Source organism: Mustelus asterias, chromosome 2 (genome assembly GCF_964213995.1).
Source record: "Mustelus asterias chromosome 2, sMusAst1.hap1.1, whole genome shotgun sequence".
Taxonomy (NCBI): domain Eukaryota; kingdom Metazoa; phylum Chordata; class Chondrichthyes; order Carcharhiniformes; family Triakidae; genus Mustelus; species Mustelus asterias.
Window position 1 is genome coordinate 44,419,648 of NC_135802.1, and position 24,329 is coordinate 44,443,976.

At 43.7% G+C, this 24,329-nt stretch overlaps 1 protein-coding gene across 9 annotated transcripts; it reads right to left on the reverse strand.

Moving 5' to 3' along the window:
* Positions 1-764: 764 nt before the first annotated feature.
* msrb2 (methionine sulfoxide reductase B2) lies at positions 765-22,273 on the reverse strand. Of its 9 annotated transcripts, none has more exons than XM_078234392.1 (7): positions 22,118-22,235; positions 21,576-22,062; positions 17,675-17,839; positions 14,480-14,586; positions 6,688-6,764; positions 2,483-2,630; positions 765-1,714 (listed from the first exon to the last, which is right to left on the reverse strand). In XM_078234392.1, the coding sequence occupies exons 3-7, from the start codon at positions 17,709-17,711 to the stop codon at positions 1,607-1,609; spliced, it is 477 nt and encodes a 158-aa protein (XP_078090518.1). In that variant the 5' UTR covers positions 17,712-17,839; positions 21,576-22,062; positions 22,118-22,235; the 3' UTR covers positions 765-1,606. The 9 variants fall into 9 exon arrangements, with proteins under 9 accessions (XP_078090518.1, XP_078090528.1, XP_078090491.1 ...); XM_078234402.1 differs by having other exon boundaries at positions 21,704-22,062; positions 22,118-22,140; XM_078234365.1 differs by having other exon boundaries at positions 17,797-17,839; positions 21,704-22,273.
* Between the last annotated feature and the right edge of the window lie 2,056 nt (positions 22,274-24,329).

Consider the following 24,329-nt stretch of genomic DNA (forward strand, 5'->3'; position numbering starts at 1 on the left):
CAACATTCCTTAAAATGATATTGTTCATCATGATGGTGAAAAGTATATCCAGGCAGGCAGTCTTCAGCAAGGAGCAAGGTTTTACTACACCAGGAGGTGAGTTTCATTGAAAGTCAGGATATCAGTGTAGCCATTCAGAATTAGGTCACGGGTGGCAAGGACCTTATTCATGAGTGAAACCTGGACAGAGATGATGATCTGCTGGCAGAGTCCAAGGAAGTAGTGTCAGAATGCAAATTAAAAGTTGTTAGAAAGTTTATTTGTGTCACAAATAGGCTTACATTAATACTGTAATGAAGTTACTGTGAAAAATCCCCTAGCCGTCACACTCCGGCACCTGTTTGGGTACATTAAGGGAGCATTTACTATGGCTAATGCATCTAAGCAACACGTCTTTCAGACTGTGGGAGGAAACCAGAGAACCTAGAGGAAACCCACACAGACACAGAGAGAACGTGAAGACTCTGCACAGACAGTGACCCAAGCCAGGAATCGAACCTGGGTCCCTGGCGCTGTGAGGCAATAATGCTAACTCCTGTGCCACGCTGCCACCCCAAATTTACAATTGAATGCATTTTATCTTTAACAAAAAATGTTTACTTAATTTATTTGCTTAGGAGTGACTGAATGTTGGTTGTTAATCCATTATTAAAGCAAATGGTACTGATTAATACATATCCTGCCCATTGTAATTTTTACCTCTTTGTAAAAGGTTGTTCTAATTAAAGACTAGATGAATTAAAACAATGCTCATTCATAATAGCTCAAGGTAAATACCCACTTTAATGTAATAGATGGTATTCTTGAACTACAGGAGTAGATATATTCAGTCAAGTCACAATGGATTTTTAAAATTACATATCACATCTATTCACACTACAAGTCACACAATTAACCTCTAGCATATAGAGCAGGACGACTGAAGATTTTCAGATCTTGTTGAGAACCAAGAAATCACAGTTGCCTAAATACAAATTTGAATAAATGAAATTTAAATTTTTGGCTGACCTTTTGAATAGAAATATTATCTCAATGAATGCCAACAAATGAATAAGAACTGTATACATGACTTCTTAAGCATGGGCTAATTTAGGCTGAGAAATTAGAAGTTTGAATGTAGCAAAGATAAAAGGAAAATTTCAAATTTCAGAAACATATCATATTAGGAAGCTTTAAAAAGTAGTAGAATATTACAGGTGGTATTGCGTTCTGATGATGGATTTCTATTCAAAACATTAATGTATCATTTTATATGTGTATATCCTGCATTTTCTGTTTTATATGAGAAATGGAAAATATTTTTGTTTTTTAAATTATCTATATAAATAAAATCACTGATATTAATTTTACATTTATTCCTTACAAAATTATTTGTAACAAAGTGAAATATGATCTTTGCTTAAACCTTAAGGAGTGTATCTCCAATATTTCAGCACAGGTATTAAAACGTACACAATTTGCACTGTTAATGCACAATAAATATTTGAGAGAATGTACCACACAGAAGGAGCTACCAAGAAAACAAGTAGCGACACTAAATTGTTGTATTGGCAATCTAGTTTACACCAGTTGTTACATGACAAATTGCTACCTAACATTGTAAAAATCACTGCGCTGATTTGGACTTGAAAGTTAATGCAACGCTGTTGATGCAAAATCGATGTCCTGTGGGTTCTGGTCCATCACCAAACACATGGCCCAGGTGTGCATCACACTAAATGGTCAAAATAAAACAGAAAGATCAGTGGACTTAACATGATGGCAAGAATCCCCTAGCTGCAGTCGTAACTCCACAAAATGGCAGGTGCTTACGCAGATTAAATGTGTATATTTTTATGGGGAAGGGTTTCAGGAATCCTCCCCACCCTATGGTATGCACAAATATGAGCCCTTAACAACAAATATTCTGAACCCATTTTAAAAGCAGTTGTATGCTATAAATCAAACATAGATAAATGTTACCATTTATAAATTCTAAAGTTATCATATAAATTTTGTTAGTAGCATACAGTACTTGCAAAAGGATAATCCTGTAACCTTGATTATGGCCATCTCATATTTTAACTAAGTATGCACTTTTTAAAAATATTTTAAATTCATTTACGGGATGTGCGCACGCTGGCTGGGCCAGCATTTATTGCCCATTCTTAACTGCCCTCCAATGTTCAGAGGACATTTAAGAGTCAGCCACATTGTTGTGGGTCTGGAGTCACATGTAGACCACCGAACCGAGGTGGTCATTTTGCAAAAAAATAAATGGGCTAAACTTAAATTGCATTCTACGAAGTTCAGAAAATGTCTTTTTTAAAACGTGCATTTTCTGAATAGTTGACTCATAGCAATCAACTTTTACTTTCATTGAGAGGAAGCAGATTTTCCCTAATGATTTATGTAGACTGGAAATTTGGTACTTTAACCACAAGGAATTTTGATTGAAAATTGGCAACACTGTTAACAATATTGGGAGACTGTTTATATCTACCTTTTTACAAATAACCTCTGTTCCTGTCGAGCCCATGGAGTTATCTGTGCGACGTAGTGCATTGGTATTGCTCTCATCACTGTCCACTGTACCATGAACTTGCCAGAAAGAAGGCCAACCAGTGCCAGAATCATACTTGGTTTCAGAGCTATTGTTAACCATACAAAATGTGATCAATTCATTACTATAAACACAGTATTGCTAAATCTCAATTTCATAATTCACAAATGAACTGAAAACAGATAAAAAGAATTGTGCTACAATTCTGCAAATCAAATGAATAAAACCGTTAAAATATAAAATTGAGCAACATGTGCTGGATTAGCTAGAAATTAACCCAAGTTGGGATCATAAAGAATCTCTCATCAATCAGTGTATGATAGTGTACTGGGTATGTTATGTTATTGGACAAATAATCCTGAGCCCGGCCCCAAAGAATGCAAGTTCAAATCAGAGCATAAAAGTTTTGGAGAACTTGAAAATCAGTTAGATCTGGAAATAAAAGCTCTCATCAATAAAAACATCCATAACACCAGACAGATTCTCATTAAATCCTAGCTGACTCACTAATGCCCTTTGAGAAGAAAATCAACTCGACTCTAACTGCTCCCTAAAGTGGCCTAGCAAGCTGCTCAAAACTGCTACCCCCGGTTCAACAGGAATGTCGAGCAGCATCTTCCCAGGGCGACTAGAGAGGGGCAATAAATGGGAAACCCACAACCCAACAATTTTAAAATGTATTTACATTCAGCACTAAACATACTTGATATTTCAAGACTAATTTCTGATACATCATAGAATATTACAGCACAGCAGCACGGTGGCACAATGGTTAACACTGCTGCCTCTCAGTGCCAGGGACCCGGGTAATCTATGCAATGCCTAACATAACAGGGGCAGCACAGTGGCACAGTGGTTAGCACTGCTGCCTCACAGCTCCGTGGACCTGGGTTCGATTCCCGGTTTGGGTCACTATCCGTATAGAGTTTGCACATTCTCCCCATGTCTGTGTGGGCTTCCTCCGGGTGCTCCAATTTCCTCCCACAGTCCAAAGATGTGCGGGTTAGGTGCATTGGCCATGCTAAATTGGTAGCACAAGCCACAAGCTTTCAGAGCGCTGCTCCTTCATCAGGTGAGTGGGAGTTCTGTTCATAAACAGGGAATATAAAGACACAAACTCAATTTACAAAATAATGGTTGGAATGCGAGTCTTTACAGGTAATCAAGTCTTAAAAGGTACAGACAATGTGAGTGGAGAGAGGGTTAAGCACAGGTTAAAGAGATGCGTATTGTCTCCAGCCAGGACAGTTAGTGAGATTTTGCAAGCCCAGGCAAGTCGTGGGGGTTACAAATGGTGTGACATGAACCCAAGATCCCGGTTGAGGCCATCCTCATGTGTGCGGAACTTGGCTATCAGTTTCTGCTCAGTGATTTTGCATTATCATGTGTCGTGAAGGTCGCTTTGGAGAACGCTTACCCAAAGATCAGAGGCTGAATGCCCGTGACTGCTGAAGTGTTCCCCGACAGGAAGAGAACACTCCTGCCTGGTGATTGTCAAGCAGTGTTAATGAACACCTGCCTGGTGATTGTCGAGCGGTGTTCATTAACACTGCTCGACAATCACCAGGCAGGAGTGTTCTCTTCCTGTCGGGGAACACTTCAGCAGTCACTGGCATTCAGCCTCTGATCTTCGGGTGAGTGCTCTCCAAGGCAGCCTTCACAACACATGACAATGCAGAATCGCTGAGCAGAAACTGATAGCCAAGTTCCGCACACATGAGGATGGCCTCAACCAGGATCTTGGGTTCATGTCACACTATCTATAACCCCCACGACTTGCCTGGACTTGCAAAATCTCACTCACTGTCCTGGCTGGAGACAATACACATCTCTTTAGCCTGTGCTTAACCCTCTCTCCACTCAGATTGTCTGTACCTTTAAGACTTGATTACCTGTAAAGACTCGCATTTCAACCATTATTTGTAAATTGAGTTTGTGTCTTTATATGCCCTGTTTGTGAACAGAACTCCCACTCACCTGATGAAGGAGCAGCGCTCTGAAAGCTTGTGACTTGTGCTACCAAATAAACCTGTTGGACTTTAACCTGGTGTTGTGAGACTTCTCACTGTGCTTACCCCAGTCCAACGCCGGCATCTCCACATCATGCTAAATTGCCCCTTAGTGTCCCGGGATGCGCAAGTTAGATGGATTTGCGGGGTCAAATTGTGGGGTTACGGGGATAGGGCCTAGGTGGTATTGTTGTTCGTGCAGACTCGGTGGGCCGAATGGCCTCCTTCTGCACTGTAGGGATTCTATGATTCCAACTCGGAGAGGAATGCAGGGGGAGTGCATTGGTATGTGAATTTTGCCAATTGGAAGATTTAAACCTAGCTCTAAATAACTACAGGTGTAGGTACCACACACCCACCCTGCATTGCATACTGACCACCGTCCTCCATGTCTCTCTCTTCTGCACATTGTATTTTGTTTGTATCAGAGATTTTCTGGCTCTCTCCATACCCCTCCAACATGTTTTGTTTTATGCTAACCCCTGACCTCACCCCCCCATCTATCACCACTGATTCACACAATTTCTTGCCATTCATGGATAACGGATTCTCTGGAACTTCTACATTTACTTTCTCCACCTCAGCTCTTGATGGTCTTCAGCTGATGGCAAGGTCAGGTGAAGAAAAATAAATAAAACAGCAGATATTGAAGAATATCTCTCGATCTCTGATCTAAATACAGAGGGATTACTAATCATGACTGCAGTTTTTCTGTATTTGAAACTCAAGACCTTTGCATTGCATGTTCATGATTTTCAGGAGGTTAAAATTTACAAACAAAAGGGGCTGAAACTGGAAGAAAGCAACTAGAAAAACCTCTTCTACCCAAATATCAGTGATACAAACAGCACACAATTCCATTGGCTGTGCATTTATCAAATATCCCATAGAAAAAAAGTAGGAGCAGCAGTCGGCCATTCGGCCCTTTGAGCTTGCTCTACCATTCATTACGATCATGGCTGATCATGCAACTCAGTAACCTATTCCCCCTTCCCCCCATATCCTTTGATCCTTTTAGCCGCAAGAACTATGTCTAAATCCTTCTTGAAAACAAACAATGTTTTGACCTCACTTGTTTAGTGTGGTAGTGAATTCCACAGGCTCACCACACTCTGGGTGAAGAAATTTCTCCTTATCTCAGTCCTAAAAGGTTTATCGAGCATCCTTAGGTGACAGCCTCTGGTACTGGACAGCCGTACCATCAGGAACATCTTTCCTGCATCTACCCTGTTTGCCCTGTTAGAATTTTATAGGTTTCTATGAGAACCCCCCCTCCTCATTCTCCCAAACTCCAGTGAATATAATCCTAACCGACTCAATCTCATCTCATAAGTCAGTCTCGCCATCTGAGGAATCAGTTAAAAATGCATCAAGCAGCCTATCCAAATTTCCTGATTCTCAAGTTCAATTACTTTAGCGAAAACAAGCTTCAAAAACAATTATTAAAACTGAGCAGGGAACGGGAAAAAAATGATTTGCAAAGTGGGTCCTCTTTAGAGTCATCCATGCGTTTTGAAAATGTGGGGAAAATGCTGGCAGCCGACGTTTATTGAAAAACTTGAATTATCCACATTACTGTAGTTTGACGCCTGTAATTCTTGGATCCTTATTAATTTTTTGGAAATTTATTCTGTGACTCTATCCAACCTGTCATGGACCATTGGCCTTGACCACTTATGACAGCTGTAGCAAACTGGAGGGTGTGGTGACACCAGATACTTTGGTCTTGCGTCCCATTTGCACTTCTATTTTATATCGCTGGGTTTAAATTTCATGGACCTGCAGTTTTGGAAAGGGCTCATTTCAGCATTACTGATTCATTAGTGGGTAAATCCTAAATCCAAACTCCAATCTCCATTTTATTCACAATTTGAGACATACGCAAGTAAACAAGAAACATTGATTTAAACTTTGCACATGATCCTCAAGACACAATATTCATCTAAAATTGCCAACAAAGACAAAACACTTTGCCATCTCTGACTTGAACACATCTATTCCCATTGGTGCTATTCATCTGCAGTTTTAAAAATTGTTATTTCTGTTTAACCACCATTTCCTGGTGCATACACCTGATGTACCCACATTTAATACTGGTTACAGATAACGTGACTTTGCTTCGCTCTGGTGGCTTACCTGAACAGCGGAGCATTGCAGCACACACAATGGTACATGCCTTGCTCGGTATTATTCAGATAGATTCCACTGAAAGGCTGCAAATAATAAAACAGAATAGTTTATAAAATTAAAAGTTGCAATCTGTATTTCATTTAAAAATGCGACAATGAAGAGTAGATAAAGATGACAAGAAAATTCATGTACAATTTAAATTTGGTATTTTTTGTCAAAGTGTCTGATACAATGTGTTTATAAGTTTTTAGACAAAGCTTCAAAAAGCTGAACAGTCGGGATTTGAAATATTAACTCTTGTTTCTCTCTCCACAGATGCTGCCTAAACCTGCTGAGTTTTTACAACACTTTGTTTTTATTTCACATTTCCAACCTCTGCAATGTTTTACTTTTATATTATTCAAAAATATCTGCATGGGTAAAGTATCTATCTGCCTGATATGGAGTGCACATTCTCTTCCTGTAAGAATACAGCCCACTTGTCTAAAGCAAGGCAGCTCAGCTGTAGCTAGCAAAGCGAGTAGTCACTGACCTGAGCTCTCCTAGTGATCTTCCCACCATGGCTTCCTACCTCAATTCCACAACCCGTAACAGCTCCCTTTTACTTACTTCCATAAACAACACTGTCCTGATGGACCTATCGTTTCAGTCTGTTCCTGCCCCAGTGAACTGATTTCTCCCTACATTGACTCTACTTTTTCTCCCATTGTCCAGTTTCTTCCTACCTACCTCCATGACTCTACTGGTATCCTCCAGCACTTTACAAGTTTCCAATTTCCTGGCCCCACCCATCTCCTCTTCTTTACAATGGATGTCTAATCTCTCTACATCTCCATTGCCTGGAGGATCTCAAAAATTGTAATGCCTGAAGCAGAAACGACCAGAGTAGAAGAACTATCCGAGTAACAAACATTAACTTAGCCCTTCGGAAGGCACCACTGTAGACACCATTGGCAGGTATTAGCATTTCCAGGGTGAAGAGAGACAGAATGGTGAGAAAGTAAGCAAAACTGTACAGGTGACGAAAGGGCAACTTTTTAAAAATAAAGAACTAATAGACAGCACTATTTTAAACACAGTGAAACACTGTCCAATGTATCCAAACGTGAAAGCTAAGAAGGTTGGACAGCCAAAGACAAGGAATCAAAGTGTGCAAATCAAAGTCAAAAGTCAGAAAATCATTGCCACAAATGAAGAAAAGCCATACAAACTTTTCCAGATTCCAACCGACTTCAATTTTGTTGGAGCACCTTGATACCACAATCAATCAAATGGCATCTTGATGTCAAGGGTAGTCACTCGCACCTTGCCTCTAGAATTCAAACTTTTTGTCCGTGTGAAGTCTGGAGCTGAGGGGGCCTGAACTGAGCATCAGTGCACAGTTATTGGTGAATAGCATCATCAATGACATCTTCTATCATTTAGTTGATAGACACCATTGGCAGGTATTAGCTGTACAGGTTAAACTGATGGGGTGGTAGCGAGTCAGATTTGCTCTATATTTGTAGTCAGGACATACCTGAGCAATGCTCCACATTGATGGGTAGATGTCAGTGCTGTCGATGTATTTAAACAACTTGCAGCTAGTTCTGGAGCACAAGACTTCAGCAAGTTAAAATGTATTTATTAGTCACAAGTAAGGCTTACATTAACATTGCAATGAAGTTGCTGTGAAATTCCTCTAGTCGCCACAGTCCAGCGCCTGTTCGGGTCAATGCACCTAACCAGCACGTCTTTCAGACTGGAGGAGGAAACTGGAGCATCTGGAGGAAACCCACGCAGACACGGGGAGAACGTGCAAACTCCACACAGTGACCCAAGCCAGGAATCGAACCCGGGTCCCTGGCGCTGAGAGGCAGCAGTGCTAACCACTTTGCCACCATGCCATACCCAAAAATGTCTTCACTCCAGTCAGGATGTTGCCAGGACCCTGTAGCCTTTGCCGTGTCCAGTACCTTCAGCCATTTCTTGATATCAGGTGGAGGAGTACACTCCACTAATCAACCCAATTAGATCTACTAATTAACCCAATTAATTGATTTGTATTTTTATAAGGGTAGGTCACAGTGAAGTGAAAATTTTGCTTCGCAAAGCAACTTGTGTGGCTTACAGTCACATGCACCTTTATGAAGGCAAAAATGCTTTATATTCACCAGAAAAGATTTCAGTTTAATTTCCCCCATTCCCCAGCAAGTTAAACCACTACTCTTTCAATTATTTGGTCTTTCCATTTCATTGACAAAATGGGTCTGGTGCTTTTTGGGACCCTACTCCCCATAGCTTGCAGTAGATACAAGTGCTCATGAATGGAAATGGGAGGCAATGCACTGGCTGCTCTGCTTCTCTGTCTCTCATTTTTCCAATTATATTCAAATACAATAAAACTGAAATACGCTAGCGCTCTCTCAGCTCTCCGTTTTAAGTATTGCATTTAAGTATTTAACTATTGTCATTATGCCTCTATTAAAACCTGTCTTTTAAATGTAGCCAAATGACACCAGAGGAAGGAGTAAAGTCAAACCAGAAAGCAAATCGCCATGATGGTGCAACAGCAGCAATCTTAATAGCATCATGGTCGAGTGGTCTTCATTTTAACTAGTCTCTGGCAATAGCTACATCCTGATTAAAATGTGGGATGCTCTTGGTGAGATTTTCTCATTGGAGTAGAACTATTCAAATTTTCAGGTGGCTGCTGTTGTTAATAAAACAGAAAGAAGTTGAATTTATTTCTTCAGAATATCTCAAATATCTCAAAGCACATCAAGATGTCCTGGTTAGGTGCATTGGCCATGCTAAATTCCCCCTCAGTGTACCCAAACAGGCACTGGATTGTGGGGACTAGGGGATTTTCACAGTGACTTCATTGCAGTAAGCCTACTTGTGACACTAATAAATAAAGTTTAACTTCATTGCCAATTCCTTCATACGTGGCCAGTCCACTTAAGTTTCTGACCAATGATAACCCCCAAGATGTTGATACTGGGACACCGTATTAAGCAATGTGGCAATGTCAAGGAAACTGTGGATTAAAAGCCTGCTGAACAAAACTCAGAATTAAAAACCAATTGTGCTGTGGAGGATTTGTTTTAATATTCTTACCACTTTGAAAGGCACAATTAGTGCAGAGAAACAGAATAAAAATAACTCCAGAAACATCATTTTTTAATGATTTAAGTTTAGAATGTTTTTGGTTTTTAACTACAAGGTTTGTTTAGAATCCAGCGTGGGTTATTGGGCATAATAAATCCTCAATAACATAATCAATAATGAAGTGCTTCACCGTGGAAGAAACTAAATGTCTAATTTAGAACTCTATATAAACAGAATTATTTCAAATGTTAGAATTATATTGGAACCTTTACTGTTGCAGTAACCAAAAATATTTTTTCAGTTTTACAAACACTTGAATGGACTCTATTTATCTACATAGTTCAAGATTTTGATGCTATTCCAATGTAAATGAAACTTGCACCTTCACTGGATAAAGATGTTGACATTATAATGATGGAAAATAAATCTTTAGACAAGGAAAATTACAACTGAAACATCTTGTGGCATTTTCTCCACCATCTGGATTATATGTCTTTACTTTTCGACAGATTCGTATAATTACTTATATTCAGTTAAAGTAGTGATTTTCTATAACCTGGCACACAGGCATCCCTCAAAATTATATCATGACTATTCACAGACTGGCATGTTTGTTTGTTTTATGGCAGAGCAGGCTCAAAAGGCTGAATTGCCTACTTCTCAGTTCTGTATCTTCACACACTTTTTTGGAAGGATTAGCAAGCTGATTTTGAACCTGTTGAACTGTGTCATGAATGCTCCTTTCATGGCCAATGAGATCTGGAGTGGAACCTGAACCCAGAGCTTCTGGCTCAGAGGCGTAGTTGGGCGGCATGGCAGTACAATGGGCCTGGGTTCAATTCCGGCCTCAGGTTACTGCCTGTGTGGAGTTTGCACATTCTCCCCGTGTCTGCGTGGATTTCCTCCGGGTACTCTGGTTTCCTCCCACACTCCATAGATGTACAGGTTAGGGTGAATAGCTGTGCTAAATTGCCTCTTAGTGTCCCAAAATGTGTAGGTTAGGAGGGATTAGTGGGGTAAATACATGGGGTTTTGGGGACAGGGTCTGGGTGGGATGCTCTGTTGGAGAATCGGTGCAGACTCAAATGGGCCGAATGGCCTGCTTCTGCACTGCTGGGTTTCCATGATTCAAAGGCAGGGGCATCACAAGACCTCCACATGGGCTAGCATGACATAAATTAAACAAGATGGGTTAATATATGCAGCTTATTGTACAATCATTATAATGGCGGGGAAATAAAGAACTGTGGACCTAGTGGGTTAGTAGATGGTCCTTTCACAGAAGATCTGGGTGTGATCCAGTTTAAATGTGATTCAAGTTTCCTCTCTTCAGCAATCTATAAAGCAGACAAATAGGAACACCACCACTTGAAAGTTCCCCTTCAAGCCACCCATCATCCTGACTTGGAAGTATATCGCAGTTCCAATCCTGGAACTGCCTTCCTAAAAGCACTGTGGATGTACCTGCAGCAGTTCAAGAAGGTCAACGCCTTCTCAAGGGGAGTTGTGGATGGGCAATAAACACTGGCCCTGCCAGTGAAGCCTACATCCCAGGATTAAATAAGAAACAAAATCAATGAAATTCTGAGAGGGAATGGACTTCCAGATTAAAAAGCACTCAACTGGCAACCTCTTTAAAGAAACCAAAAGGATTTTTATGTTCTTTGAATCATATGCCATGTTTGAAAGGAGAAACTTTATAACCAGTACACACCTCATACTATTGGGCGGCACGGTAGCACAGTGGTTAGCACTGCTGCTTCACAGCTCCAGGGACCTGGGTTCGATTCCCGGCTTGGGTCACTGTCTGCGTGGAGTTTGCACATTCTCCTCGTGTCTGCGTGGGTTTTCTCCGGGTGCTCCGGTTTCCTCCCACAGTCCAAAGATGTGTGGGTTAGGTTGATTGGCCATGCTAAAATTGCCCTTAGTTTCCTGAGATGCGTAGGTTAGAGGGATTAGTGGATAAATATGTAGGGATATGGGGGTAGGGCCTGGGTGGGATTGTGGTCGGTGCAGACTCGATGGGCCGAATGGCCTCTTTCTGTACTGTAGGGTTTCTATGATTTCTATGATTCTATGACATTGTAGTCTCCTTCATTAAGATTCAGGACCCTTGTCTCAGAATGAACTACGTCACTTTTCATCTTGTGGGGGGATGGGCACAGTTACAGCACCCCTGAGCTCAGAAATACAGATCCTTGAAACTAAAGGAACATTATATTTCAGGAGTATAACTGACAGCAAATCCACAGTTGTCTCCCCATCAATTGCACTTCTTGTGAAAATCCTGGTGCCCAGAGAACAAGAGGCATCCGAGATGCACAAATCAGCCTGCAGTTGCTGCAAATGAGGGGAAACCGAGCTCCATATTTGCATTCAGTAATAATCACATTTCCATCACATAGAACGCAGCCAGGCACTGACACATGATTAAAAATATATGAAGAGGGATAAAGAGGACAGTCTCTCTGGACAGGAACAATTTAACAGGAACAACATTGCAGCTCTTGAGGTGGCCTAATACCACTTGCCAAAATGTAATCACGGTAATTGTTGCAGCAGCTGCCTACTATTTTGTTTTCATTTACATATAAACAGACCAGAGAGGGATTAGCAGTTATTGGGAAGATTTCAATTGACATTGGTATTTGCATTTGATATTTATATACAAATCCTTTCAGATGCAAATGAAAAATGTGCTAACTCTGATTGAAATGTTTTTATGTACAAGTGAAAATATGCCACTATTGTGTTTTTCGAATGAGGTGTCACCAGTACCGAGCTGGCAATGGTTTTTTTTGTATTATTGTTGAAACTACAGCACTACAGCAGGTAATGTGGTATCAGGAGCTTTTTGAGGGGGGGTCTGGGCAGACGAACATGATTCTCTTGTTTGTTCTTCAGTTGGGAATGTCACGAATTCCTTGCATGTTTTCTTCAACACTCAAAAAGTTGGAAAGAAGCTGAAAAGTTGACAGCCATCTTATGTCTTTCTACTTCTAAAAGGGGACACAGTGGACCTGCTAAAGATTACAATCTAAAAGTCACTTATACATCAGCTGGAGTACATTGCCACTTGAAGATGGTGTCATTACCACTAGCAAATTGATATCCACACAAAACTCTCAGCATTGAAATGCAATTTTTGCTCTGATAACTTGGAAGAGATTTTGATAGACTAATGACAATCCTGCACTGTAATATTACACAGTAGCAACCCTGCACTGGTGACAGGTCTAGATCACCATGATATAGTGCTGTTGTACAAATGTCCATGGCTTCTTTAAGTGGAACATTGGTGAATAGGCAAGCAATGTCATACGGGAGCATGGACCTAGCCTGGCTATCAATATGCAAGTCCTATATCGTCTTCACAAATGCGAAGGAGTATTTCACCATGTATGTGGAAAATTTGCTCAAAATTGGTTGTAGCAACTCATCCAACCATTTGGCCCATTCATGTTGTAAAGATGAGATAGCGTATAAAGGGACATCACTTTTCTGTGTCTGGGGAAGCCACACATACGTGGATGCAGTGAGCCGTGAGGATGAATCCTATCATAATTATCACCTGACAACTTATTGTGCTTACACAATTCATAAAAAGCAAGCTTGCTTTCAAGCAAGTCTGTCTGGTTATGCTATATGGCAGATCCAACACATACGAATTTGGATCCATCGTTAAGAATGGCTTGCATTTTGTTGATTGCGGTCACATTGTTAGGGATGACTAGCCAGTCCCTTTGTCAGGTTTACACACATGTATGTATGAGTTGGCCCCGAGGCCTCGCAATGCTACCAGACATATGTGTTGCATATGGAAAATCAGTCAATTTATTCAGAATCCCGCAACATGCGTGTGTTAGATTAACTAGGTGCACTTTCAGGGATTCAGTGTGTTCTGTGGATGCTGGTTTATGGCGGAATAGCTGGGAGTAGAGGAGTTCAAACTCATTAAAACACCTCACGTCTCTTTGTTCAGCAAAAAGTAAATAATCAATGACAGAATGAGGAGGATTGGTTGGTATGTGGGGAGAGTCACGAAACTGAGAGAAGGACAGAGTGGATCAGAGGGAAAAGTACAGAACTATTTACCTCTGGGAATTGGGTTCAAATACTATATTTTTATAAATATATTTTGATAACCCCCTATGTTTGCTAGTTGTGAAGGTCTTAAGTGAAATTTAGACTAAATTGTGAGAGGACCACACAGGCTCAAACTTATAAAAGTCAAATTTGGGGCCAAAATCAGGAAGGCCTCCACACATGAGTGAGCAGTGTATGGAATCAACAGTCGGATAGAATGGTAGAAGCAAACACCTTGGGAACTACGTAAAAATGAAATGTAATCAAGTGAACGCAGGACTTTCTGGGGATGGGCAAGATAAGAAGCCTGAAATGGTATTTCTTATGCTTAATGATCTTGTGAATTTAGTTTAGGCCATCTCTTAATCCAGTTTCTGGTGGGTGAGAATGTACAGTGCAAAACAGTCCTTCGATTTGGCACTGATGGGCAGTGACTCCAAAAGGCTACAAAAGCCGACTAGTGGAGGAAAAGGAAAACATTGTAATGCTGGAGAGCTCTTCTGAACTTGTGCTAATATCCCACATCTAAATCATGAAAAAAATGTGTTCAATGGTTTTAATCATGGTCTTCCAGAAGCCAGAGCTAAAGCTGGCCTAGATTCAGAGATAAACATTGACTTACCATCTCTGTCCCCTTTTCTCGAGTTACAAAGTATTGCTCAGGGGTTAGCTTCTTTTGCCAATCAACATTTACAGTTGTTTCATCGTATCGAGTCAGTGATCTCAAACCTATATAAAAATAAAAATGAGATAAATGCTACAAACTAATCTTAAGATATTTGGTAAAAAGAAAAAGGCAGTAAAATAACTTGCAGGCCTACAGGATAAAGGCAGGTGAGTGGGACCAGCTGAGTGACGCTTTCATAAAATCCCTAAGGTACAGAAGGAGGCCATTTGGCCCATCAAGTCTGTATCAACACATATCCCCCCCCCCCGGGCCCCATTCCCCTAACCCCACAGATTTACCCTGCCAATCCCCCTGACATTAGGGTCAATTTAGCATGGCCAATCAACCTAACCCGTACATCTTTGGAGTGTGGGAGGAAACCAAAGCACCCAAAACAAACACACACAGACAAGGGGAGAACATTCAAACTCCACATAGACAGTGATCCGAGGCTGAAATTGAACCTGGGTCCCTGGCACTGTGAGACAACAGTGCTAACCACTGCGCCACCATCCCGCCAACAAGAGAGCCAACAAGAATGTGACTTGCTGAATGTCCTCTTTCTGCATTGTTACCATTCTATGATTCTAGAATGCTCTTCTAGTATAGCATTCCAGCTCTTAAACTTGAATATTCAAGCTCTGAATCTATCTCCCAGGACAATAGGTTGAGAGTGGCAATATAGACTATAGATGTGGATGGAACCTAACCATACTGGTGAATGCAAATAAAACTCTTCCATAAACTGCAAATACTGTACAACTAATAAAACATTACTCCCAGCAAAAGTGAGACCATTCTGTATTCAATGTAATTTATAAAAGATATTTAATCTGTCGTAAATGTGGCCAGAATCTGATCCTGTCAGCAGTGGGAATCGCTCCTACATCCCACACCCAGCATCGACCTTAAGGCTTGACAGCTAAAGTTTCCATCCTGTGGCTGAGAAAATCATAAGAAACCCTACAGTGCTGAAGGAGGCCATTGGGCCCATCGAGCCTGCACCGACAACAATCCCACTCAGACCCTATCCCCGCAACCCCACATATTTATCCTGTTAATCCCCCTCGACACTAAGGGGTAATTTATGATGGCCAATCTACCTAACCCGCACACCTTCGGACTGTGGGAGGAAACCAGAGCATCCGGAAGAAACCCACGCAGTCACGGGGAGAATGTGCAAACTCCACACAGACAGTGACCTGAGGCCGGAATTGAACCCAGGTCTCTGGTGCGGTGAGGCAGCAGTGCTAATTACTGGAAAGGACTACAATGCAAACAAAAACAAAATCAAAGTAAAGCAAATACCTCATCAGGCAGAAATGTTAAGTCAGGCCATGCTTATGCTTTTCTGAGATGCACTGAAACCAGAGACTGCCATTCAAGGTCTCTCTAGCATGAGGGTTTATTTTATTTCATCTTTCTTCCAATACCAACTCTCCTATTTTGTTACAGAAATAATTCTCCAAGGCACAACATGAGATTCAGTTTTTTAAACAGTAGTTAAGCAATTATACTGTAATCGTTCTACACTGGAATGAAAAGGCAGAGATTCAGGCCTCGTAGAATACTCATGACTTCCAATAAGAAACAAGCAAGCTGATAGAAATGTCTGAGTCAAGAGTTATGAAACTTTGTTGCGGATATGAAAACTAAGTGTCCCCTCACTATAAATTCAATTTTTAATTACAAACAAGATTAAAATGTTGTGGGGAATGAGGCACATAATCTCCACCAAGGCATCAATGGGAGAATATGCTTTATTCTCATTTACGGAGGCCCAATGGTAATTGAAGTTCAACATTCGGTGGGAAAAGTGCAGATAGTTTACAGGAGACAAATCTATGCAGTTAGCTTATTCAATTATTAATAAGTTGCAGTACCTCATGCACAATATGGTGGCACACTGGTTAGCACTGCTGCCTCACAGTGCAAGGGACCCGGGTTTGATTCCCGGCTTGGGTCACTGTCTGTCCAAAGTCTGCACATTCTCCCAGTGTCTGCGTGCATTTCCTCCAGGTGCTCTGGTTCCCTCCCACTCTAAAGATATGCAGGTTAGGTGCACTGGTCATGCTAAATTCTCCCTCAGTGAACCTGAACAGGCGCTGGAGTGTGGCGACTAGGGGATTTTCACAGTAACTTCATTGCAGTGTTAATGTAAGCCTACTTGTGACACTAATAAATAAACTTTAAACAATACTACAAAACCAAACAACATGGCACGTTCAGCATCCCTAGCGGCATAATTTGAAACAACTAAACTCTGTGAAAGCTTTTACTGTGCTAGTATTCTGTAGGAGTTGAGCAGTCTAATATGCAACATTGTTAAAGTTAACCTGACGGTTGTAACTGCCTTATTAACATTACAGAACAAGCTTCCAGTGTGTGCATCACTCATATGGGAAGCACACAGGTTTGTGGGTAGGAGACCTTGTATGCTTTAACTGTTTTTAGCTGGGCATCAGGAAGGAAGGATTTGTGGTTGTGTGATTTATATTGCAATTGTATGAAAATGAAACTGGCTAAAGGAGAATCCGAAGATCAGCAAGAGGGAGCGTCAGGTATAGGGGTAAAAAAAATCACCAAAAGTGATAACAGTGCAAGGGAAGGAGTTCATTGGCACGGTGTATGGCTGGTCATTTTTTTTTGTTAATATCATGTACAAGTTTTAAATTTACTTCTGTTAAGCTTAAATGTTAATCAAATAAATAAAGGTTTTGACAGGGCACCTCAATCTCGTGTACCAAGTGGGTACTCCAAGATCGACAACCATGGGTTGAGTTTTATTTGAGAGGCCCTGTCAGTGGGCTAGAAGGCCAGGGGGCAAACCTGCGCCATCCATTTCCGGAAGCACTGACTGCTAAGCAGGCACTAATGAGCTGCCGCCGGGGCTCTTGCCCCTTTAAGGGATATGATCCCACCTCCAAGAGCTGCGCCATTCAGCACGATTGCGGCTGATCCTTGATCTCAATTCCACTTTCCCCATATCCCTCCATTCCCTGGGACACCAAGTATCCGTGTTTGCAGCCTTAGACATATTTAACAATGGAGCATTCACAACCCTCTGGAATGGACAATTTCAAAGATTCGCAATCCTTTGAATGAAGAAATGTCCCTTCAATTCAAGTCCTAAATGGCCATGCCCTTTACCCAGATTCTCCAGGCGGGGGTAACAACCTCTCAGCATCGACCAAGCCGTTTCAGAATCTTGTACGTTTCAATGAGATCATCTTACATTCTTTTAAACTCCAGAGAATATAGACCCAAATTACTTGCAAAGAAAACGTTGGAAATTCTCAGCAGGTCTGACAGCATCTGTGGAGAAAGAACAGAGCTATCGTTTCAAGTCTGGATGACCCTTCATCAAATAATTAACATATTGCCTCAGGCTCAAATTTCTTTTAGTTATGATCACCTTGAATGGAGACAATCCTGCCATTCAAACCAGAATCACATTTGTCACTCTTCATCTTCTACTAGGATAGAAATCACTTGGCTGGCTTTTACGAACAGTACATCAGTCACTTAGCTGGGCGGAACAGTGGCACAGTGGTTAGCACTGCTGCCTCACAGCGCCAGGGTCTTGGATTCGATTCCGGCCTTAGGTCTTCTTTAGCCCGTTTCATCTTCATACAATTGCAATATAAATCACACAGCCACAATCCCTTCCTCCCTGCACATTCTCCCGGTGTCTGCACGGGTTTCCTCCGGGTGCTCCGGTTTCCTCCCTCAGTCCAAAAGATGTGCTGGTTAGGTGCATTGGCCATGCTAAATTCTCCCTCTGTACTCGAACAGGCGCTGGAGTGTGGCGACTAGGGGATTTTCACAGTAAATTATTTGCAGTATTAACATAAGCCTACTTGTGACACTAATGAACAAACTTTAAACTTAGTGTGTATGCCTGTTGATGACAAACATTTTGACGGATAACTGACACCAGTTCATAGGTGTGGCATGGAGGGTAGTTTATTGATGAATTGTAACCCAATCCATTTGATAATCTGCTCTTCCTTCATAAAAGAATAGATTAGAAGTCCTACAGTGCAGAAAGAGGCCATTTGGCCCATCGAGTCTGCACCAACCATGATCCCACCCCAGCCCTACCCCCTTATCCCTACATATTTACCCGCTAATCCCTCTAACCTACGCATCTCAGGACACCAAGGGGCAATTTTAGCATGGCCAATCAACCTAACCCGCACATCTTTGGACTGTGGGAGGAAACCGGAGCACCCAGAGGAAGCCCACGCAGACACGAGGAGAATGTGCAAACTCCACACAGACAGTGAGCCAAGCCGGGAATTGAACCCAGGTCCCTGGAGCTGTGAAGCAGCAGTGCTAACCACTGTGCTACCGTGCCGCTTCAGGAAACACAAACATGGCAAAACCTAAACTTTTATTTCCAACGTAAAAGTAAAGGAACAGGTTAAAACCTGTTTGCCCAGTTAGCAAATTTCCCCAGAGGGAAAACAAATGAAAAACAGTTTGCAGATGACAAGTTTGCAAATTAGGCTGTTTGAATATGGCAAATCAAGAGTTCTGCTCTGAAGCATCTTTCATACACTTTCCAAAATGTTACACACTTGTTTTTAAACATAGAATTGCACACATTGTCTTCAGTTGTCTGAAAGTACCTGAAGGAGTGAGTACTGTTTGGCATTGCAGTGTCAAATCTGTTTTTAAAAACTCGGAGTACTTTCTGAGCACTTTGCCATCACATTCCATGTTAAATGTTGGTGTTGGCCGAATATAGGCTCTCCAATTTTAATGGCAGAGCTTTCTTCAGGGGGCATTGCAAATGGAGCCAAGCACTATAAATTAGGAATGAAAATTTGAAAATACTGGAAAAACCCAACAGGTCTGGCAGCATCTGATAAACAGAGTCAACATTTTTGAGTCCGTATAACTCTTCAAATATAAATTAGGTAAAGGTAAAAGGTAAAGTTGCCATAGTCCCAGATGACCATAGGCTGTGACGAGTGGCGATTTGATCTGAGGATTGCCATATAGTCTGACATCCAATGTAGCCACTATTGTAATATAGGGAAGCATTCACAGCCTTCTGGAGTAGACAATTTCAATATAGGGAAGGGTAGTGCAGCCAATTTTCACTTAACGCCTTGTCTGGACTGAGCTAAATGATGTGGAGATGCCGGCGTTGGACTGGGGTAAACACAGTAAGAAATCTCAAGACCAGGTTAAAGTCCAACAGATTTATTTGGTCGCAAAATCCACTACCTTTCGGAGCGCTGCCCCTTCGTCAGGTCACCTGGTGTTGTGAGATTTCTTACTGAGCTAAATGACACCAGGAGAACTCATTGACCTTCTTCAAGTAGTGTTATGGGATCTTTTGCTTCTAGCTTAGAGGTCACAGGGTTTTGGTTTAACACTTGAAAGACTGCAGGGTCGAGAATGTGGCACACCCTTGCTAGCTTAGATTGTGTGTTCCATTTTCTGGCTGAACCGTTACGGTGTCTGGCAGGGGAGCTGGGGTTTTCCCCCATCATGTCTGGCTCTAATTAGGAACTTCAATTTCCACTACGCTTCTGTCAAACAGTAAGTTTTCTTTCATAGAATCCCCACAGGAGGCCGCCATAATCCCACCTGGGCCCTATTCCCGTATTTACCCTGCTTATCCCCCTGACACTAAGGGGCAATTTAGCAGGGCCAATCAACCTAACCTGCATATCTTTGGGGGGGGGGGGGGGGTGTATGTGTGGGAGGGGGGGGTGTATGTGTGGGAGGGGGGGGTGTATGTGTGGGGGGGGGGGGGTGTATGTGTGGGGGGGGGTGTATATGTGTGGGGGGGGGTGTATGTGTGGGGGGGGGTGTATGTGTGGGGGGGGTGTATGTGTGGGGGGGGTGTATGTGTGGGGGGGGTGTATGTGTGGGGGGGGTGTATGTGTGGGGGGGGGGGTGTATGTGTGGGGGGGGGTGTATGTGTGGGGGGGGGTGTATGTGTGGGGGGGGTGTATGTGTGGGGGGGGTGTATGTGTGGGGGGGGGTGTATGTGTGGGGGGGGGTGTATGTGTGGGGGGGGGTGTATGTGTGGGGGGGGGTGTATGTGTGGGGGGGGGTGTATGTGTGGGGGGGGGTGTATGTGTGGGGGGGGGTGTATGTGTGGGGGGGGGTGTATGTGTGGGGGGGGGTGTATGTGTGGGGGGGGGTGTATGTGTGGGGGGGGGTGTATGTGTGGGGGGGGGTGTATGTGTGGGGGGGGGTATGTGTGGGGGGGGGTATGTGTGGGGGGGGTGTATGTGTGGGGGGGGTGTATGTGTGGTGGTGTGTGTGTGTGTGGGGGGGGGGTGTGGGGTGTGTGTGTGTGTGGGGGGGTGTGTGTGTGTGGGGGGGTGTGGTGTGTGGGGGGGGTGTGGGGTGTGTGTGTGTGTGGGGGGGGGGGGGGTGTGTGGGGGGTGGGGGCGTGGGGGGGGTAGGTGGGAGGGAGGAAGAGAACTGGAGCACCCGGAGGAAACCCACACAGATACGGGGAGTACGTGCAAACTCCACACAAGACAGTGACCCGAGGCCGCTATTGGGACTCTGGCGCTGTAAGGCAGCAGTGTTAACCCTTGTGCCGACTTACACTTTACAATCAAAACACATGATTACAGGTACCTCCTCCTTCCGCCCTGTTTGAGGCTGCATTTGAGAGGGTAACGAAGTTTGCGACGCCATAATATAAAAATCAGTTTGAACGGGAAACACATAGGGTGATGGGAGCCTCCCAGCTCAAAATAAATCCTCCCAGATATACTTCAAGCAGCAACCAAGGATTTCAACTCCTGCTGTTATGGCCGAGGCTCCCTCAGGAGAATGTCGCTTCCATATTCAAACAAACACACAAAAACAAACACACATCTGCAATTTCTCCAGACACTATCCCTGATCTCTCACACCGAGCTGGCAAGAGCCAGGGGCATTGTCCCCATTGATTTGTTTCCATTTTGTTTTGATATTTTAACATGATGACTCGCTCGAGATGGATAAAATTGAACATTTCCAAACAACACCCAGCGCAATATCACTTGCAAATTCATTCACATCAACGTACGGAAGCCGTTGCTTTTATTTTCTGATTCAGAAGCAGCTCCGCCTGAAACGCTGGCTGAGCAGAGTGGAAATTTCCACTCCAGAGACAGATTCCCCAACCTGCCGGAGGAGACTATCAGCTCCACCTACCCGGTACAGTGTGGAGCTGCCGCGGCCGCTGCACACTCCAGGAAGCGGCGAGGACTTTGGGAAAGTTTTCCCTGAAGAAAAGTTTGGGAAGACGAGCGACAAAGCCAGCCATGGTTCTCCGGGATTGTCCTTCCCCGCCCCTCCCCAGTCACTGCCTGGAGCCTCTCTCCCCCTCTCCCCAGTCACTGCCTGGCGCCCCTCTCCCCAGTCACTGCCTGGCGCCCCTCTCCCCAGTCACTGCCTGGAGCCTCTCTCTCCCTCTCCCCAGTCACTGCCTGGAGCCTCTCTCCTCCTCTCCCCAGTCTCGGCCTGGAGCCTCTCTTCCCCAGTCACTGCCAGGAGCCTCTCTTCCCCAGTCACTGCCAGGAGCCTCTCTCTCCCCCCGTCCCCGTCCCCGTCCCCGTCCCCAGTCACTGCCTGGAGCCTCTCTCCCCCCCCCCAGTCACTGCCTGGAGCCTCTCTCCCCCCCCCCAGTCACTGCCTGGAGCCTCTCTCCCCCCCCCCAGTCACTGCCTGGAGCCTCTCTCCCCCCCCCCCAGTCACTGCCTGGAGCCTCTCTCCCCCCCCCCCCAGTCACTGCCTGGAGCCTCTCTCCCCCCCCCCCAGTCACTGCCTGGAGCCTCTCTCCCCCCCCCCCAGTCACTGCCTGGAGCCTCTCTCCCCCCCCCCCACTGCCTGGAGCCTCTCTCCCCCCACGTCCCCAGTCACTGCCTGGAGCCTCTCTCCCCCCACGTCCCCAGTCACTGCCTGGAGCCTCTCTCCCCCCACGTCCCCAGTCACTGCCTGGAGCCTCTCTCCCCGTCCCCAGTCACTGCCTGGAGCCTCTCTCTTTCCCCCCTCTCCAATCACTGCCTGAAGTCTCTCTTTCTCCCTCCCTCTCTCGCGCGCACACACAGGGCAGCCTCACTGACGTTTTCACGTAATTAGCATATTTTACCATATTTGTCAATGTGTCAAAGGGCAATCCGGTAAGACTTCCCCCAAGCTGCAGGGAGAGAGAGATGGTGTTGTTATAACAGGCGTTTTCCACCCCAAATACATATCAGCCCCTTTATTTCAGAGTGCTTGTTTAAACGTGGGTTGTCTTTAAATGTCCTTTTGTTCCTAATTGCAGCCCCGTCGTTTCAGGAAAGCCATGAACCAAGAAAGAACTGCCTTCGCCCTTTTATCTCTAAGAACTTGTGTGAGGTCTTGTTAGTCCATTCCTGGGAGTTTTCCGAGTGCCTGACTAAGATAAAGGAAGGGGGTGTTTACTCTCCTTGTTTTCGGCAACATTTCTCTTAGCCAAGCATAGCTACTACTTAGCTTTACCAGTGTTTTAGTATTCCAGTCGTTCAATGATGGGAATGTATGCTTATCGAAATTGAATTGGAATATAAAACCTTACTTTTATGTATCCCAAACCCACTCTAATTATACTGTAAGTAATGTACAGTGTTACCACCACCAAACTAAGCTATTCTCTTAAAGGGGTGGCATAGTGATTAGCACTGTTGCCTCACAGCGTCAGGGACCTGGGTTCAATTCCGGATGACTGTCTGTGTTGCACGTTCTCCCCATGTCTGCATGGGTTTCCTACAGGGGCTCCGGTTTCCTCCCATAGTCCAAAGATGTGTGGGTTAGGTTGATTGGCCATGCTAAATTGACCCTAGTTGTCAAGGGATCAGCAAGGTAAATATATGGGGTTACGGGAATAGGGTCTGGGTGGGATTGTGGTCGGTGCAAACTCGATGGGCCAAATGGCCTCCTCCTGCACTGTAGGAATTCTATGATAATCATTGTCAGCAATGCCTCCATTTTATGGGCTGTAATTAGAAAAAGGAAACAATTACTGTTGGATTTGCATGTACATGTAATTTTACAACACTCTGAGATATGAATCTAACCATTCGCTACAGAAGAAATCAATGCATGGGAAAAGGTGAGAGCAATAGGTAAAGAATTGTGGACTGGCCACATGTGCAATTGACTCCTGCATCTGACGCTCATCCATTGAAGATGTCACACCATTTTTCGGGGCCTGACATCTCAAAGTGGCCAACTTGCCACTTATCAGCCCAAGCCTGAATCTTGTCCAGGTCTTATTGCATATGAACATGGTCTGCTTTCATTATCTTGAGGATGATGTTGAGCATTGTGCAAACATCTCAATTTCTGACCTTGTGATGGAATTACTTCACTGGTTGTAATGTGCTTTGGGGTATCCTGTGGCCATGCAAGGTGCATGTAAATGCATTTCTTTCCATTTTTACTTGCTGGCCCACCACCTAGATGGTGATCATCCACCCATTCACTCTAGATCAATCCAGTTTCTCGGAGTTCTTTCTGTTTCTTTCTCCAGTGATGTGCAGATTGGGTTGATTGGACATGTTAAATTGCCCCTTAGTGTGAGAGGGATTAGCAGGGTAAATACATGGGGTTACGGGGATAGGGATTGGGTGCGATTGTTGTTGGTGCAGGCTCGATGGGCCGAATGGTCACATGTACTGTAAGGATTCTATGCTTATCTTTTAGCAATCCTGAGCATTTTTCAATCTGTTAGCTCACTCATTGAGGGCGATCTTGAGTGCATTCTTGCTGCCCGTGCGAATGCCAAGATCCGAAAGTGGCAGATTTCGCCAGCGAG